This window comes from Leptopilina heterotoma, unplaced genomic scaffold, assembly GCF_015476425.1.
Source record: "Leptopilina heterotoma isolate Lh14 unplaced genomic scaffold, ASM1547642v1 Lhet_142, whole genome shotgun sequence".
Lineage (NCBI taxonomy): Eukaryota > Metazoa > Arthropoda > Insecta > Hymenoptera > Figitidae > Leptopilina > Leptopilina heterotoma.
Genome location: NW_025110861.1, coordinates 1,663,557 through 1,682,066, shown reverse-complemented (window position 1 = coordinate 1,682,066; position 18,510 = coordinate 1,663,557). Strand labels below are relative to the sequence as shown.

Here is an 18,510-nt window from a genome sequence, read left to right as displayed (position 1 = left end):
ACGTTGAATAAATAAATATTAATAATTTTCAATATTTTTTACAAATGGTGTCAAACTTTTCTTTACTTATATGAACCTGGTTCCATCGTTGAGGGTTGTTGCAAACAGTGCTGCGCATGCGCGAATATAACTTTTCGTCTGTTTCTCCCTTCCCTTCTTCAACCTCTAAGGTGTAACCAGGCTCTATTACTCTTAATTTTTGGTTTATTTTCTTTAAAAAATTAATTTTTATACACACTTATGTTTGTATAAGTAATTACTGTTTGATAACAAACTTCTAACTTACTTTTTTAAGTAAAATTAGCAATTTTAAAAATAATAAAATTTTTTAATTTTAAATTAAAATTTTTGTTCTATCATTTGCAAATTTTTTATAAATAACAAAATTCTTCCCCAAGGTTCAATTATTTTTAAAAATGTCAATAAAATTCTTATCCTAATTTCAATTTTATTTTCAAAAATTTTTCTCATTTCAATGATATATTTAATAAATTCTGATATTTTAATAAAAATTTCAAATAAGAATTCAATTTAAAAAATATTTTAATAAAATTGTACGCAAACTAATTATTTTTATAAATAATAAAAATTTTACAGGAATTCAATTATTTACAAATTTTTAAAAAAAATTTTCGCAATAATAATTCAATTATTTTTATAAATAATAAGATTTTTTAAGGATTCAATTATTTTCAAAAGTAATAAAATTCTTTTCACAAAATTCAATTATGTTGAAAATTTTAAAAAAATTCTCGTCAAAATCCCAATTATCTTTACAAATAACATAATTCTTCCCCAAAGTGTACTTATTTTCAAAAATGTGAATAAAATTTTTGTTCTAATTTTAATTATTTTTAAAAATTTTTCTCATTTCAATGTTATTTAATAAAATCTGCTATTTTAATAAAATTTCCCAATAAGAATTTAATTTAAAAAAAAAATTTTTTAAATTGTATGCAAACATTTAATTATTTTTATAAACAATAAAAATTTCATATGAATTTAATTATTTACAAACTTTTTATAAATTTCTTCGCAATAATTCAATTATTTTCATAAATAATAATTTTTTTTTAGGAATTCAATTATTTTCATAAAAAATAATTTAAAATTTTTAGGAAATAGTAATTGAATTGAAATGATGAAAATAATTTTGAAAAAGTTAGAGTAACAATATTCTTATAATATAAAATAAAGATTTTATCACTCGGTCATCTTTAATTATTATAAAACATGAAGAAATCGATCACTCCGAGTCTTCGACTCGGAGCAATTGATCTCTTTATGTTTTATAACAAATACTTTTATTTTATAAAAAGGTTTGAATTTGAAATTTTTGAAATTCTTAATTCCTATAGAAAAAAAATAATAATTAAATATTTTAAAAAAAGAAGTTATTGATGTTTTTGAATAAATTTACAATTAAAGAAATTTGTAAATAATTTATTGTAACAGAACATTTTTTTAAGAAAAATTTTTTCCTTTATTTTCTAAAAATTTAAAAAGTTTCAATTTCAACATTTAGTTTCATTAAAAATTTGTTGGTAATTGGCAAATAGAAGTTATAAACATTCTTTTCATTAAATTTTTAAAAAACTTTGAATTTTATCAAAACAATATTGTAATTAAGAAATATAAATTATGCAAATTATTTCCTTATGAAAATTAAGAATTTTCTACAAAAATATTAGAAAACGGAAATGTTTTATTTTCACAATAGAAGAGAATAAGTTTGTGAACAATAAAATTGTTATTAAGAAATAAAAATTATGCTTAAAATGGAGATATATTTCCCATTTCTTAATCATAATTTTTTAACAATTAACAATTTTATATATAAAAAGGAAAAAAATTTGCATATTTTAGATCAATCAAACGAAATTTGATAAAGAAAAAAATCGTGTAATAAAAAAAAATTATTTGTTTATCATAATTTTTTTTAAATTTTCTAATTTTTTAATTCCAAATATTATTTTATTATAAATCATGAAAAAAATAGCTGCATATTTTTGATTTATCAAACATTCGTTGTCTCTCGTAAAAACTTAAAAAATATTGAAAATCGCTAACATTCAACGTGCTAAAAAACAATAAAAACATAAAAAAAATTGAATTTTTAATATTACATTCGTGATCACCTGATCTAAAAATAATAAAAATACTATGTTTACATACACAAAAATATGACAACAGACATTTAATAATCGAGAAGTAGTTTTGACGCCTTTTTCCCTCATTTTTACCGCTCAGTGCCAGGTCACGCTTCACGCTTTTAGTGGCTGAAGTCATACCGCTGAAGTGGTTAAGTATTATTATGAATGCATTAAATATCAATATTTTATGTGTCGCTATTGAGTTTAAAAATAAGTCTTTGAAAACAACCTAAAAGCATATTATTATTATAAAATGGATGTACAAAATATTGAAATTCAACAGACAATTCCTTTTTACGAAAAGAAGTCAATATGCAAATGAACTTGAAAAAGGAAAATCTTATCTTATCAGGCATCTCGTCAGGGATAGAAAGATTGAAAAATAAAAGTGTTACTAGCTTGAGAAAAAGATAATATTATGTTAATTTCCTTTCATAGAGTGAGAAGGAGTATTGTAGAAAAGAAATTCTTATGCATTCACTTTAAGAAGATAGAGAGTGAATTTGAATCATTTTTGCAGAAGAAAATTTTCTACAATGCTTTACCACTTTATAGAGGAGGAAAATTTCATTGGGTTTTAGAATCTGTCAGAGTGAGATGGAAATTTCTCAAATATTTGCCACGCAATTTTTTGTATTTTTCGAAGAAGGAAAACAATATTTATCAGGAGATGAAAGAAAATTAAATAGTTATTTCTGATTCGAGAGGAAAGTAACCTTATTTGTTTATATTTGTTAGAGCATTATATTAACATTTCACTTAATGAAAAAAATTTTTTTTTTTATTTACATTTATATTTAAATAAATTTTTTCATATAAAAAATAAAACAAATCATTATTTGCAGTAAAATTTTTTTAAAATTCAATTATTTTTAAAAGTAATAAAATTCTTTTTAATATCTACTATTTTAATAAAATTTTTCCAATGGAATCTAATTATTTAAAAAATTTTTAATTATTTTCATAAAATAATAAACATTTCACAGGAATTCAATTATTTACAAATTTTTTTATAAATTTCTTCACAATAATTCAATTATTTTCAATAATACAATTCTGATTAAATTTCTCAAAAGAAATCAATTATTTTCAAAAATTTTGATAAAATTCTTTGCGTGAATTCAATTATTGCCATAAATAATGAAACACATCAAAGAATTTCAATTCTTCGAAAATTGTAATTATTCTTAAAAATTTTATTAAATTTCATTATCAATTTAACAATTTGTTGGTAAAATTCTTTATGAGAATTCAATTTTAAAAAACATTGAATAATTCCATTAATAATTTATTTTTGTGTTTAAATAATTGAATTTCTAATAAAAAATAATTAAAAAATAATTTCCGGTGAAAATTTTAGATAATAATTGAATATTAAAACAAATATAGCGTGGATTTTTATGAATAATTGAATTTTAAAATTAACTTTTTTGAAAAATTTAGTTAATTGAATTTTTTTTTATATTATTTGAAGTTTTTGTTTTCTAATATATATTTAATTGAAGAATTTACGAATAATTGAAATTTCGTAAAATCGAATATTTGTAAACAAATGGATTTGAAAATTGTCAAAGAACTTTTAGTTAAAGAATTTGAGTTAAAAATTCTTGAAAATAATAATTGAATTGAAATGATGAAAATAATTTTGAAAAAGTACAATATTTTTATAATATAAAATAATGATTTTATCCTTTGGACATCTTTAATTATTATCGTGATTATTATAAAACAAAAAGAAATTTAATTAACAGCTCTCTTATTTGACTCGAACTGGTTAAATTTTTGTTCATAAGTGGTCCGTAATTTTTCATTTTTGGTCCGTAAAGCACGTATTTTTTTAATACTGTCACTGGTTCGAGCTCTGATAATTTTTTTTAAAAATGTTCATTTTATAATCATAATTTATAACGTTGGTGACGTTTACAATGATTTAGAAGAAAATTTAATTTTCTATTTAAACTTTTGTCTTAATAAAACTTTTACAATGTTTCTTGTATAAAAAGTTAAAAAAAAATTTTTTTTTTAAATTTTAAAAAAAATTTTTTTTTTTTTTATTTTTTTTTATTGTTGATGACAAACGTTGTGAACTTCTCCCACGTCATTTATAAGTGTTATCAAATAAAATTTAAGCAATGCATTTTTTGTAACCCCTTATTATGCCGATTCTTGAAACCTAGAAAAAAAAAATTTTAGAAGGCCTGGAAAACCTGGAACTATGGTTAAAAATTAGCAAATCATGGTCAATGACAAAAATATTTAGAAACCTAAAAATTTCTATATTTTTGACCATGTCCAAAGAGAAAAATAGTTTTGAAACCTTAAAATTTATATATTTTGACTATTGTCACATTTTTGGTCCTAAACTATTTTTACCTTCGCCTATGGTTTGCTAAATTTTGGAAATGGTCAAAATAGAAAATTTTTTCTGTTTTAGCTAAAAATTCAATGTTTATTGGATAAATTTGTTAATTTATATGTATCATCTTCTACATCAGTATCCTTCCTCACACTCTTTCTTTATTTAGTATTGAAACACTATATCGAAATCGAAATCGTATCCATATTCAGAGCATTGTAACGAAGATGCATTATCTCTAAAGTTTTTATGTTCGCTCTTCGCTCACACGTTTTTTTATAATGTTTTGAATTTGTTTTTCTTATCTTTACCTTTTCTCGATAAATTTTTTTGTTAAAAAAAAAGAAGTATAATGTTATAGAGAAGAGAATGGATGTTAAATCTTCCTAAACTAAACTTTGTTCTTTCATAGAAGCTCTTAATAAAAAGTAAACACAAGGTTAACGCAAAAAATATTAAAAATAAATTATTAGTTTCTGATGAGGTCGATATAGTTATCGTTGAAACAAGGAAGGAAATAATTTCATTTTTCCTTTTGCTTAAAGAATGAATTGTAAAAAATATATTTATTTATTCAACAAAGTACCAAAAATTAATTAATTTCTCAAAAATGATTGTGTAAATTTTTACATACCTAAAATTTACTGGAATTCATGGAGAAATTCTATTGAATTGTTATAGTGAAATTCCATAGAATGTTTCCATAGAACTATTCTATTATATAATCTTTGTAGTAAAATTCTACAAAATTTTGTTTACCGGAATTATTTATCCAAGAGAATGCAGACCTTTAGGGAAATAATTACCATTTAAATAATTCAATAATTTTTTATTTTTAAAATACCAATAATTTCATGATATGCAAATAAAGAAATACGTTTTTCTGGTTACTTTTTTCGAAAATTGATATTTTTATTCGTACAAAGATTACTATTAATAATAAAATGTTAATCTTTTAAATTCAAGAAGCGATTATAGTTAACTGTATATTGCAATACATTAAATAAATTAATTCTCTAAAAATTTGGTTTTTTCAAAATAAATTTTTTTCCGAGTGTTCATAAATGAATTTGAGAATAGAATGGTTCATGAAACTTTTACTTCAACGTGTATAACTTTAGTACTTAGAGTAGACGATTGAGAGTGAGCGAGGACAATTGAAGAAGTTACAGTATATGCATGGTGCCACAATTACTTCGCAGGTTGTTTGTCAGAATTTTAATACATTTTAATTCCTCATGAATTGTGAGAAAGTTTTAAAGCGAAATGTTGGAGGATTTTATTACAATTTATTTATATTGCAAATTTGCAGATGTCTAGTTTAAATTTAATTGACCTAATGCACGTGTTATTTCATATTTCAGTTTCTGGAAATTTGAAAATTATAAAAATAGGAATATTTCAAAAGAGAGATAACTCCACAGTATTTATGGAATAATTAAAATGGTTTTTTTTTCAATAACGTATAGTTAATATTTTAACAAAATATTTAGTAAATATTCAATTGAAATTTATGACCTCAAAAACTTCCGAGTAACAATTTTCAAATAAATTCAATCTATTTTCGAAAAAGTCGCCGCCATATTGGATCCGCCATTTTGTATTTTTGAAATCTGACTTCATATTATTAATCAGCAACCCCGAAAACTGTTAAATAATCATTAAAATCTTAAAATTTTTAATTTAAAAATGTTTAATAGTTAACATGATGAAATGAAAGGTTTTCTTTGCCAAATTCGGATTCAGCGCACCAAAAACTACAGGACATGAGTTACTGATCTCAAACAACGGAGAAATTTTTTTTTTTTTTTTTTTTTTTGAATGTCATTGGCCGCGATAATTGGACTTTCCGACTAGACAATTAGAATTTCCGTTAAAAGGGAGGATATAGTCATGCGAAGCGTAAAAGGAAGTCACCCTTCATCACACAGGTTGGGAGACTCGCGGAATTTTCAATCAATCGTTTAGGGGCGAATTACTCACACATTTGAAGGGTAGAATATTCCAGAAGCTTCAGAACGATCCGACGGCTATATAAACAAAGAAATCAGAAGCTTCGCTCTCTTAATTTTTCGATAATCAAACAAGATACGTGAGAGAATTATAGTTATTTAGGGTGATCACTGACAACTTCAAACCTAAAGCGAAAATATTTTAAAAAATTAATTAATTTAAAATAGATTAATTTAATTAATTTTAATCTATTAATCTTTCATCTTTGTTTGAAATTATTCCTCTATAAATGAAACAAATTTATTTTATAGAAAAAAGATTTTTCAATTTTTTTTTGTATGCGCTGAAAACTGTTTAAAAAGTGACATATTTAACTAAAAATATGAAAGAGAAAAAGCCTTTCAATTAGACAGAAATAGTTTAGTGCCCAAAAGGAAGAGGAAAAAATTCTGTAAAATATAGCTTTCAACATGATGATCAATTTGTAACAAAATTGTAAAGGATTAAAATCTACAAATGTTAAACCAGGGTGTTAAACTGTAGGTGTTGAAAAGCTCATTATTTTTGACTTTCAACATTGTAATTCGGAACTTTAGGGGCAAAAAATACAAATCGTTAGTTTATTAAACATGCTTATGAGCCTTGTTCATTTAGTAATAGGCTTTACCGATCTGCTGCCCTTTGGAAGATTAAATAAATATTAATCCTGGTTATCAAGCAATTATTATTTATTATTAATTAGAAAATTACTAATTCCTTCGAATTAATTATTTAGACAATTTTTCAGAGGGATTAATTTTATGTTTAAGTTTAAAGAAACATTTTAATTTCATTTCGTATTAATTTATTTGTTAATTATTTGTTATAGTTACCATGGCACCAGTAGAGACTACTACAGTAGCAGAAACGCCAGCTCCTGGTAAGTTTTTGATACTATTTGAGAATGTTTCAAAAATACAAAAGAATTCATTACGAAACTTTGTAAGAAATTTAAGAAAAATCATCACAAAAATCATATATAGAATTTCTCATATTATTCGGTAAAATTATTTTCACCCGAGCATCGAATTTCAAATATGAGAAAATCTATTTCAATTTTAACTTTCAAAATCATTTTTTCAATTTAATCAATAAATTTTTAGTAATATGTTATCTTTTTCTAAAAGAATCAGAAGGTTAATAATAACAAATAATAAAATTATAATAATAATTGTTAATAATAACAAAATAATAATAAAAATAATAACAAAGCTTTCTTTGATTCTACAGTTCCGGTGGAGAAAGTTCATCCAAAATTACCTCACATCCCTGCTGGTAAAAAAATATTTACTTTTCTTATATTCATTAACCTTATTCAGTTAGTTTCATTTTAAAATTCATTCATTTTTATAATAAATGTATTTAAAAATAATGCTTTTTATGACTTAAATATAAAGTAATATTATTATTCAAAAACTGACTCGGGTAGAAAAATTTCTATTTTTCTTTTTTTTTACATGAACATTTATGAAGTTATTTCAAAAACTTTTTTCAATATGTCATAGGGCTATCTTTAACCCTTTCAGTCACGTAATTAGGATACTATAGGCAAAACATTATAAACGCTATTGTAAATAAAGTTTTTAAAGTCGTTGAATACGAATCCGGGGTCAGAATTTCAAAATTTTCAAAATTTAAAATGGCGGATCCAATATGGCGGACGAAAAATTAAAAAACACTTGAATTTACTTGAAACTTGTAACTCGAGGGTTTTTGTGATCGTTGATTACGAATCTAACGTCAAATTTCTTAAATGTTCAAAATTCAAAATGGCGGATCCAATATGGCGGACGAAAAATTAAAAAACACTTGTATTGACTTGAAACTTGTAACTCGAGGGTTTTTGGGATCGTTGATTACGAATCTAACGTCAAATTTCTTAAATGTTCAAAATTCAAAATGGCGGATCCAATATGGAGGACGAAAAAAAATTAAAAATCACTGTTATTAGATTGGAACTTGTCACTCGGGGGTTTTTGAGGTCGCTGATTACGAATTTCATGATTGATTCGCGAAATTCGAAACATCAGATTCAATACAATTTACTAAAAAAATAAAAAATAATTTAAATTACAAAAAATTAATGTAATTGTTACGGCTTGATCTTTAAGGGATCTTCATTAGAACAAATGTAGAAATTGAAATCTTCTTTTTCTCCAGAAGAGAGGAAGCAGAAAAAATTTCTTAGAAAAAGTTTCTCATAATTCTCTAAACGCTTTATTGGCAAAATAATCTAATATAATTAACTTATAAAAAGTTGAAATAAACTATGACAGAAAGTAATTATTGTAGTTAATTGTATAAGAAAGGTATTGATCCGTTGAACCCAATTTGTGTAGCTTTTTTGAACAATTTTTTTAGGATAAATGAAAAAGCGCAGATAAACACTTAAATTAGAGATAATGTGACTTTATTGACTATATAGACAAATTATTAATAAATGGCTATCAGTAACCACGTTAAAATGACAAAAAGTTCTTTTGCAGTACGTGCTTATAAGTTTTGTTTAAATTGTTATCGATATTTTCTTTTTTGTTTAAATATAATTAGGTTGATAAAAATGATTTTTAAAAGAGCACGTTTATTTTAATAATAATTAAAGATAAAAATGTTAAGGATTCTTAAACCTTAGAAATGAAACAGCCATTATAATTATTTAGATTGTAGTTACATTTAAAAAAAAAATCTTTAAATAGAATAACAGTCTACGCTTGTTTGGCATTACAAAACTTTTTGTTGGTTCTATAATCCTATTTTTATCTTCGTTTTTTTTAAATTTTAAACAATTCAATCTCTCAGTAACAGACAATATATAGACTCCATATGATAGTTATTGATGACAACAAGTTTTTATGGGTTTAATTTTTTTTTTGTAAAAACTTTTATGTGAGAGGGAAATATCTCCATCTACAAGATTAAACACAATTTGCGTTTTTGATTAACAGGATGGTTGGATAAAAAAAAATGTTAAAAAACCTACAAAACTTTTCTCTAACGGATCGATATACCTTTTTACACAATTTTAATTAATGGAGTGCAATAAAATATTATCTTCTCAATCATTGTAGTTACTAGGCTTTTTAAATATTGTGAAATAAATGCGTGTTTCACAATTCTCTAAAATCAAAAAATAGCTTTCTGTTATTTCACTATTTTCCAAAAAATCAGGAATGGGAACAAAAAGTAAACTCGAAAATTTAAATTTACTCAATTTCGATTGCAAATGAAACAAAGTAAAATCAATACTAACTTTTCGTTTTTAATTAGTTATAACGTAGTTAGTAATAATTTTTCACTAAAGAAAATAATCATTTTATTTTAATCTTGTGTCCCTAAAATTTGCTGCGATATAGAAATAATGATAACTAAACAATTATTCTGAGATAATTAAAATGAAAGTAAATAATTTATATAACAGGGTGGCAGCTTGGTGATTTAGGGGAAATAGATTACGGCGCTCAACAAAATAATCCTGTTTGGAAGCAAATGGTTTCAGAGCCTGCAAAGTGGAGTTTAATTGTGCCACAACATCGTCGACCTGTACCCACTTCCCTTAAGGTAAATATACTTACAAATTATGCTCTGAAAAAAACCCACAAAAAAAAAATCCATGTGTTATTTATTTGGACTCCAAACTGAAAAGTAGGATGTGAAGCAATTCTATATCTTTAGTTTGTTAACTACAATTATTTAAATTTCAAAAAATAATTAATTTTTATTACTAAATAATAACTATAAAGTTATGACATAAATATTTTTTATATAAAGTTTGTTAAAAATATTATCATTTTCCTTTAATTGTACTTTCTTTAATATTTTACATTTTTTCATACTAACTTATTATGGTCATTCGATTAAACTGGTTTCAATTTTTTTTATAGTTTCTATTTTTTAATTTTTTATTACTGATACATTCTAGTGTAAATAAACCAGTATAAAACTAATAATTTTTTAAGCTCAGATAATCTTAAAACCTTATCTATTTTTCAGCATGGACACGGTTGGTGGTGAGCGTAAAAATCGACGTATATTTTAATTACAAAGAAAATTTAATTATCAAATAATACGACAAAGGACTTTTCCTAGAAGAGAAACTGTTCTGCAGCGCCTTAAATATATTAAAACTAACAAATTTCTTTGAAAGAATTTTTGAAAATATTCAAGTTAACAATGTGTAAAATCTGTATATATTATGATAAGACTGTATAATTAATTATTAACATTAATTATTGATATATAGTTTCTAAGTGAAAATGTTAAATAATGAATAGAATTGTTAATTATTACATAAGTTAGTTATTTATAGTTAATTAATAAAAATGAGACGTTTCGAATAAATTTTCTTTTCACTTTTTGAATATTATTCTAACCCTCCTTTATAGTAATAAAAGAAATATAGGATCAACGGGAGAAACGTGTAAACACACGGTTTTTTACATCTTCTCAATACACAAAAATTATACTTGAGAAAAATGAGCAAAAAAAGTAAAAAAGTTATTTAACTCTATCAAGTTTCAAAAAAGTCCGCGAAGCCATCCAACTACAAAAAGTCTGTTAGCAGCCAAGAAAAGTAGAATTCAACTGCAATAAAAAAACTTTCGCGGCAAAAATAAGTTGCGGTAGCTATTACCGCGCTATTTACGTAAATCCTTAAATTTCTTTTAGTTTAAGTAAATGTAAACAGTATTCTCAGTTATGTATTTTGTAATACATTTAGACGAAATTTGTTCCCCTTTGATCTTCGCGACATTCAGACTATTTACACTGTATTACATTACAGGTAGGGTTACAGCTTTTATTAGTTTCATCAAAGTTATATAAGGGAAGTCAGATCCTTTATTTTCAGTTCTTTAAATTTAAATGTTCAAAAGATGATTGGAATTTTTTACTTCTAATATATAATTCATAATAAAATTTACGATCAAGATTGTCAATGAGGTAAAATAGATCTAACATTTAACTATAAGTTTTCTCAACTCTTCTTGATTTATTGTTTTCAGTTAGTCAAATCTATAAATGTTTTTCACAATGACGCCTTTACAATTCATCGATTGCAATGTAATTACATCTATTAGACAACATTTCCTCTTGGTAATTTAATGCAATTTCTCATCTGGAACAAAACAGGTTCTTTTTTCTTGAATCTTATTTCTCCTCGGAAAAATTTTCTTTCACGTTCCAACAATTGTCGTTCATTAATTGTTATTTGATGAAAAACAAATTTTTTCTTCAAAAATTTCATTACTTCTTTCGTGTCACTTAATGTTGAATATGGTAGAGCAATTTTGAATTAGGCTTAACTTCTTGAAGTTAACTTTTGAAAATTATTTTAGATTCCCGACTCATTCGAAATTGTAATAGGTAACGGAGAATGTATTATACATATACGCTTCAACTGTTGAGTGTATTCTTCATCCTTATACGATAGATAGAAGAATCACATATATATGAATGTAAATGTAATCATTGCCATGAATTGGCAAGTTCTTTCTGCGGCTTCTTTAATCTAAAATCAGATCGCAGAAGTGCGAGAAGCGAGTCATCGCATAAAATGAAAAGTGATGAATTTGATACTATTCTGGTCTACTACAAGTTCAATAGAAGAATTTCTACTATTATTTCTAAAAAAAAGTAAATTAGGTGCAAGCAGTAAGGTAATCGTAAAAATATATAAATTTTATGCACAAAAAACACGTTCAAAATTAATTAAATAATTTGTTCCATGTACTGTCAACACAAATCTCCTTTTCGTAACTGTATGTTTTCTATATGTGAACATTGTTCCTTGATTCTTAAATTATAAAAGTTAATTTATTACTGAAATTTCCAGTAAATTTTTACGAACAATAAATGTAAATAAATTACAATTTTAATAAAGTAATTTAATTGTAAATGAATTAAAGTAATTCTGGCAGTTCGCTTGATCTCTTAACGAAATTAATAGTATTTGGTACAAAAAATAATTTTCAATTTATCAATACAATAATGTCCATCATTCTCATAACATTAAGAAGTAATCTTGCATTGAGAACTCGAACATTTTTCACATACACGACAGCGTCGGAAGGTATGATTAAATCCTAAAGTTTATTAAAACATAAAAATAAACTATAAAGTGACAACATTTTTCAGTTAGACTCAAACTAGTAGAAAATCACGTACAATTGTTCTACTATTTTTAATTATACCTGTAATACAGAAAAGGCTTAAAAAACATAAATACTTAAATAAAACTCGAGAGAAACGTGGAATTGATTTGAACATCAGTTATTAAACAAAATACTTGAGAATCTAGTTTCGAATATATCATTTGCTTTTCTAATATTGCATAACATTATTATTATTTTTGACTCCGTAATTGCAGACGCTGATGATAAAGAAGAAGACGAAGCACTGGAAAGTGTAAAAAAAGACAAGATAAAAATTTATGACAAATTGTTAAAGAGGAGATGGAACTAGATATCGAACTAGTAGAACCAGGAATTGAACCAGCTTATTATTAATATTAAAATAATCTAAATGATGATTCCAACACGTCAAGTTTAGGTACCAAACTAAATTCTTAAAAATATTTTAGGACAAAATTTTATTAAGATTGTATACATAAATTTTTGTATTAAATAGCGGTAAGAATTCCTAAAGTGGGCCCTATTTTTTTAAGTGTGTGAATTTTTCTCAATCTTATATGTTTCGATAGCTTATAATGGTATAATAAAAACCTGTAAATAGATCAAAATTTAAATTAAAAAATATAATTTGTTTAAATATATTAACTTTTTAATTTTTGTGGTTAAAAAAAATGTGTTCTCTATCTTTTTAAATTTTTTTTTGATAATCAAATAGAGAATACTTTTAAGGTTTCGTTTAAAAAATAAAAAAGTGGGATTCTCTATTACTTTAGAAAATATAATATTTTTAGCTTCAAAAATTTTTTGAAAAGTAAAAGAGATTTAAAACAAAACAAATGAATAAACTAAACTCGACAACTTTAACAAAAAAAATTACAGATTAACAATCGTACATATATACATAAAAGCATGAAATCGACACGAATTCATTTGTTTTGTTTTAAATCTCTTGCTTTTCAAAAAAAAATTTGAAGCTAAAAATATTATATTTTCTAAAGCAATAGAGAATCTCACTTTTTTATCAGATCCGTGGCTTTCTATTTCATCTATGTATATATATTTTTTCAAAAGCAATATGGACCCAGCCGATGGTTTTCCAGTGCCGAACATCATAAATTTCATAGATAAATTGGGCAGTGCCTGTCGTCTGCCAAACATGACTGACATCGTGGATATGTTCAGCAGACTTTTTTGTGGTAGAAGAACTTTTCACTAAAGGACAACCAAAAGATCAAAAAAGTTCGTTATGATATTTTCTCTAACAATTATGACGAATTGCAATCTAAATTTAGAATTTCCAAAATACAAACAAGATTTTGTTATAATGATGTTCTGTTATCAATAGATTAAGTCGCGAATCAAACTTATACTGTACTATACTCACAGATCGCGCACAAGTATTTTAAGTTAATGAATGTTAAATATTAATATAATATCTGTTAATATATTAATTTTTGTATTTAATTGTAGGTAAAATTTTAGTCTGCAATATTTTGTATTATTTGTAAATGGCTTTTTATGCCCATTTATACATTTAAATAAATAAATAAAACCATGATGAGCAATTGTAAAAACAAGGAGTACCTGTCTGTGGGGTAATGTGGACTATTAATTATGATCAAATTGTAACTGTTGTCACGGACGGAGGTGCAAACATAAAGGGTGCAGTAAATGAAGAGTTTGGTTAACAAATACATATTAACTGTATTGCACATAACATAAATAATATAGTACAGGCGTGTATTGGTCTCTCGCAACAGAAAGTTCTATCAGAAGAAGATAATCATTTGGAAATTCCAGAAGAGGAAAATGATTTAGATGAAGCTAATGCTGCGACTAGAGAAAATGAAATCGAAGGAGAATCAAATCAATTTGGAAACGATAATATTTTAATCTTTCAAATTAAATCACAGTGAAAAATAACAATAAAGTGGGGTCTATTTTTTTGCTTTCGCAAACGCAAGTACGCCTTAATTGATGTCAAATTCTCCAAGCTCGAAACAGTGAAGATTTTTGCAACAGCAACATTTTTAGATCCGAGGTTTAAACTAGATGCTTTCAGCAATTCAATAACAGAATCAAGTACAATACGTCATGTAGGTAAGAATTAAAAATAATTATGAAATATAAAATATAAATAATTTAAAGCAATTAAAATACATTTTACAGCTAAATTAGTTGAAGACCTCGTTGAAATTGATATTCAAAATTTGATTAGAAGATCCCAAGAATTGGATGAACCTGTCAATGATGAGGAAAGTTTTTGGTCTGCTTTCGATCAGTTAGTTCAACAGAAAGTCAGTATTACAAATCCTGATATTGCTGGAGGATTGCCTGTCGAATTTCGACAATATTTGAATAGGACAATTGTTGATAGGGAAACCAATCTCAACCCTTTGAATTCTTGGGAGTTCATGAAGGGAGAATACCTTCACGTTTATCAAGTTTCTCTAAAATTTTTACCAATCTTGGATATCTCTGTTTCTGCACAACGACTTTTTTCACATGCAGGGCTTATTGTCACACAGTTAAGAAATATAATTCTAGGTGATAACCTTGACAAGATTATTTTTCTTTGATGTTTAGATGATAAATATTTTTAAATAATAATTTAAAAGATTTTTAAAACTTTATATTTTTATAAATGTTTAAAAATTTTGGTAGGTTTTTAAGTCACGAAAATACGAAATAAAGGAATTTACGAGTTCGAAATCTCTTTTACTTTAAAACTGCTACTAACATCGAGAGTAGATAATAATTTGCATTTGAATCTTATCTTAATGCTTTCATTTTTTCTTTTTGTACGGGTGTGAATGTGGAGAATTGATCATTTAACGTTTAAAGATAATATTTTGTTATTTATTATACTCAAGATCAATTTTTTTAAGAATAATTTGTTACCCATATCATTAGATCCGATTATTACGAATAATTATTTTTTTAATGTAGGACGGAGTATTTAAATACGTTATTTAATTAAGTCAATATTGATATTGGTTTTTAGCGACTAATTTCATGGCGCCCTCAACGACGACCTTTGACCTGATTATGAGGATGTGTTTGCCTCTTGACCTATCACTTTCACATAAAGTTATGCTGAATATTCTATAGCACTCATGTGAAGGAGTCTCTGGGGCGACGACCTTTGATTTTGAGGTTATTTTTGCATCTTGACCTACGACTTTGACCAAAAGTTATATTGAGTATACTATATTCTCTCATGTAAAGGGATCTCAGAAGCTTAACTTGATAAGTCAGCAATGTCAACATAGTTGACATTGCTCAGCGATCAGCTGCCATTTGATCATTTCTTTAAAAAAATCTAAATTATTTTCGCCTTTTTTAAAAAAAGAACTTCAAAACTAACCTCACTTTATTTATTTACAAAATGTATAATTATTAGTTCATTTTTGTCAATTAATAAATATCTCGAAAACAAGAAAGTTTATTTTTCATTTTGATTATTATAAGAATACGTCTTAAGATTTACTTCAAGTTGAATTTCCACTTTGTGACAGGCAGTTTTTAAAAATATTAATTTATACTTATAGAAGCCACATATTTATGAGAAGAAGTTTTCTAAAAAGTTTCTATGTTCCTTCATGGAAAATAATTATACTGAAATATGATATTCTTTTCATCTTTTAAATAGCAATACTGATCCAAAAGTTTTAAAACAAATTTTAATCATCTGCAAGTTTGCTTCTTTCATGCATCAACATAAAAGTTGATAATATCGTCGCATTTAGTCTATTTTTTCACAATTCCTGCATATGATTTTTACTTTTCTTGCAAATCCACAATTGCCTCGATTCTATGTAAAACTACCAATGTACTTATAATAGTGCCAATAAAAGATTGAAGAGAAGGAGTTGGAAAAAGAATTTAATCGTCTTTGTATTCTTGAATTTCTTTAGTTGTTGTTTTCTACTTTTCTAGTTTCGAAACTGAATTCTGGTTTTAGCTTGAAAATCTCAATATTTTTTTTAGAAAGTTCTGGAGATTTTCAATTTAAATATTTTGACGAGAACTTAAAAAGTTACAACTCCATCTGTCTTTAGACAGTTTATAAAATTTGCCAAAGTCTGTCAGTTTTTCCGAAAATTCAAAAACGAATGCTTGTAGAATAAAACTTCACATTGATACGAACTTTTCCTTAACATGAAATTGTCTTGAAATGAATAGAATGTAAAAAAGAATAGATGGATTATTATTTGAAAAACGAAAAGTCTGATTGTACATTAAATAAATATTTGATTTGTTTTCAAATAAAGTAACTTTTTTGTAAATTGAATTCATTAAATGTAGAATTAATTGAATTCATAATAAAATGTAGCTTCCTGTGCATAAAAAAACATCTTAAGGCTTGCATCCATTTCCCTTTAAATGGCTAGTACATAAGAATTAAGGAGTGATCGCCTTTCTTTTCCTTTTGTTTTTCGGGTGTATATTTTCCAAGATTTGTAAATCCTTCAACTTTAAGGTTACGTCGATTAAAAGCTAACGATTTTGACAACTTCATTTCGTCGACAAAAGTACACCTGTATACAGAATGTTAATTGCTATCAACATATATAAATTTGATAAGGCAAGGCAAATGTAGAACTCAAAATGTTTTTACTCACCACGTGTTTCATTGGCTTTCATCACCTATATTTCTTTGCTTAATATACTAAAAATGCTAGATTGGAAACAATAGCAAACAAAAATTTTTTTAATATAACGCTTCAATGTTGATGGATGCGGTAAAACAAGGATTCGACGTTTTCTTATGTGATTATAAGCTTTTTTGCTTTAAATGTTTAAGAGTAAACATTCGTACACCCATTGCGTTGTATACTTCATGCCTTTCAAACTTTTTTCTTTGATGCTTCAAAGCAATTTTGGACTGAAATTTGTTCAGTAAAAGATAACTTTTCTATCGCCTTGTTGATATTGATTATGTCTGCCTCTGCACATTTTTTGCAAACTTTTAACATTAGCCTTCAATTCCCTTGTCTGTAAAAATATAGTTAATATATGGCACTAGCTGCTTTAAATGACGTGAAATAGGTAAACAAACATTTTTCAACCACTTTTTCTCTAAACACAGACACTTTTTACAAAATATGCCAACGTACAACGGGTAAGTATTTTTTAGAATACAATAATTCAAAATATTGTTTAAATCCAGCCAAAAAGGCGGTTGTAAAATACAAAATTGGAAACTAATGTAATGACAGACAGCAAGAAGCGATTTACTGGTAGTCACCAGAAGAGGGCAGAACTATACAGAGCGAATACAATGGCCAGCCGTCATATTCTTAGCATTACATTATTTTACATTTTACAACCGCGTTTCAGCATGAATTTAAACAATCTTTTAGATTATTGCATTTTAGAATATGCTTACCCGTTGTACTTTGGCATATTTTGTAAAAAGTGTCAGTGTTTAGAGAAAAAGTGGTTGAAAAATGTTTGTTTACCTTTTTCACGTCATTTAAATCAGCTAGACTAGGAGACTAATTAATTATAATTAATAATAATTATTAATAATTAAATAATTAAATAATTAAACTTTTTTAAATTAAACTAGATCCTCTCTCACATAAATAATACTCATTTGAGGAGTCTACTTCCTCCATAGGTCTCTATTTTACATTTGAGATCGTACTTCGAAAATAAAAATTCATTAAAGCATTATATCTCAGATTATTCACATATAATTTTTTTAATACATACGATCTTGAAGCATCTTCCTTAAGATTATCCAGAAAGGATAAATATAATCCCAAAAACAATGGTTTTTTAATAGTGGCGCCGGAACCACTGGCTGGAATCTTCTTTTTTCTAAAGTAGGAAGTCTTAAGTTTTAAAAGCTTTTGTTTTGTAAGTTCAGGAC

At 25.4% G+C, this 18,510-nt stretch overlaps 1 protein-coding gene and 1 long non-coding RNA gene across 2 annotated transcripts in view; one reads left to right on the top strand and one right to left on the bottom strand.

Annotated features, from left to right (window-relative positions):
* The window catches only part of LOC122498098 (extensin-like), a 35,200-nt gene extending 24,425 nt beyond the window's left edge, over positions 1-10,775 (top strand). Inside the window, exons 6-9 of the mRNA XM_043605672.1 lie at positions 7,331-7,381; positions 7,732-7,776; positions 9,920-10,059; positions 10,492-10,775. Of these exons, the coding sequence (XP_043461607.1) occupies positions 7,331-7,381; positions 7,732-7,776; positions 9,920-10,059; positions 10,492-10,512 (257 nt within the window). The 3' untranslated portion in view covers positions 10,513-10,775. The remainder of the gene's footprint in view (positions 1-7,330; positions 7,382-7,731; positions 7,777-9,919; positions 10,060-10,491) is intronic.
* A 5,669-nt stretch (positions 10,776-16,444) lies between these two features.
* On the bottom strand, positions 16,445-18,477 carry LOC122498186. The gene is made up of 3 exons (XR_006301208.1): positions 18,351-18,477; positions 17,255-17,627; positions 16,445-17,170 (listed from the first exon to the last, which is right to left on the bottom strand). It is a non-coding gene; the product is annotated as an uncharacterized LOC122498186 (long non-coding RNA).
* Between the last annotated feature and the right edge of the window lie 33 nt (positions 18,478-18,510).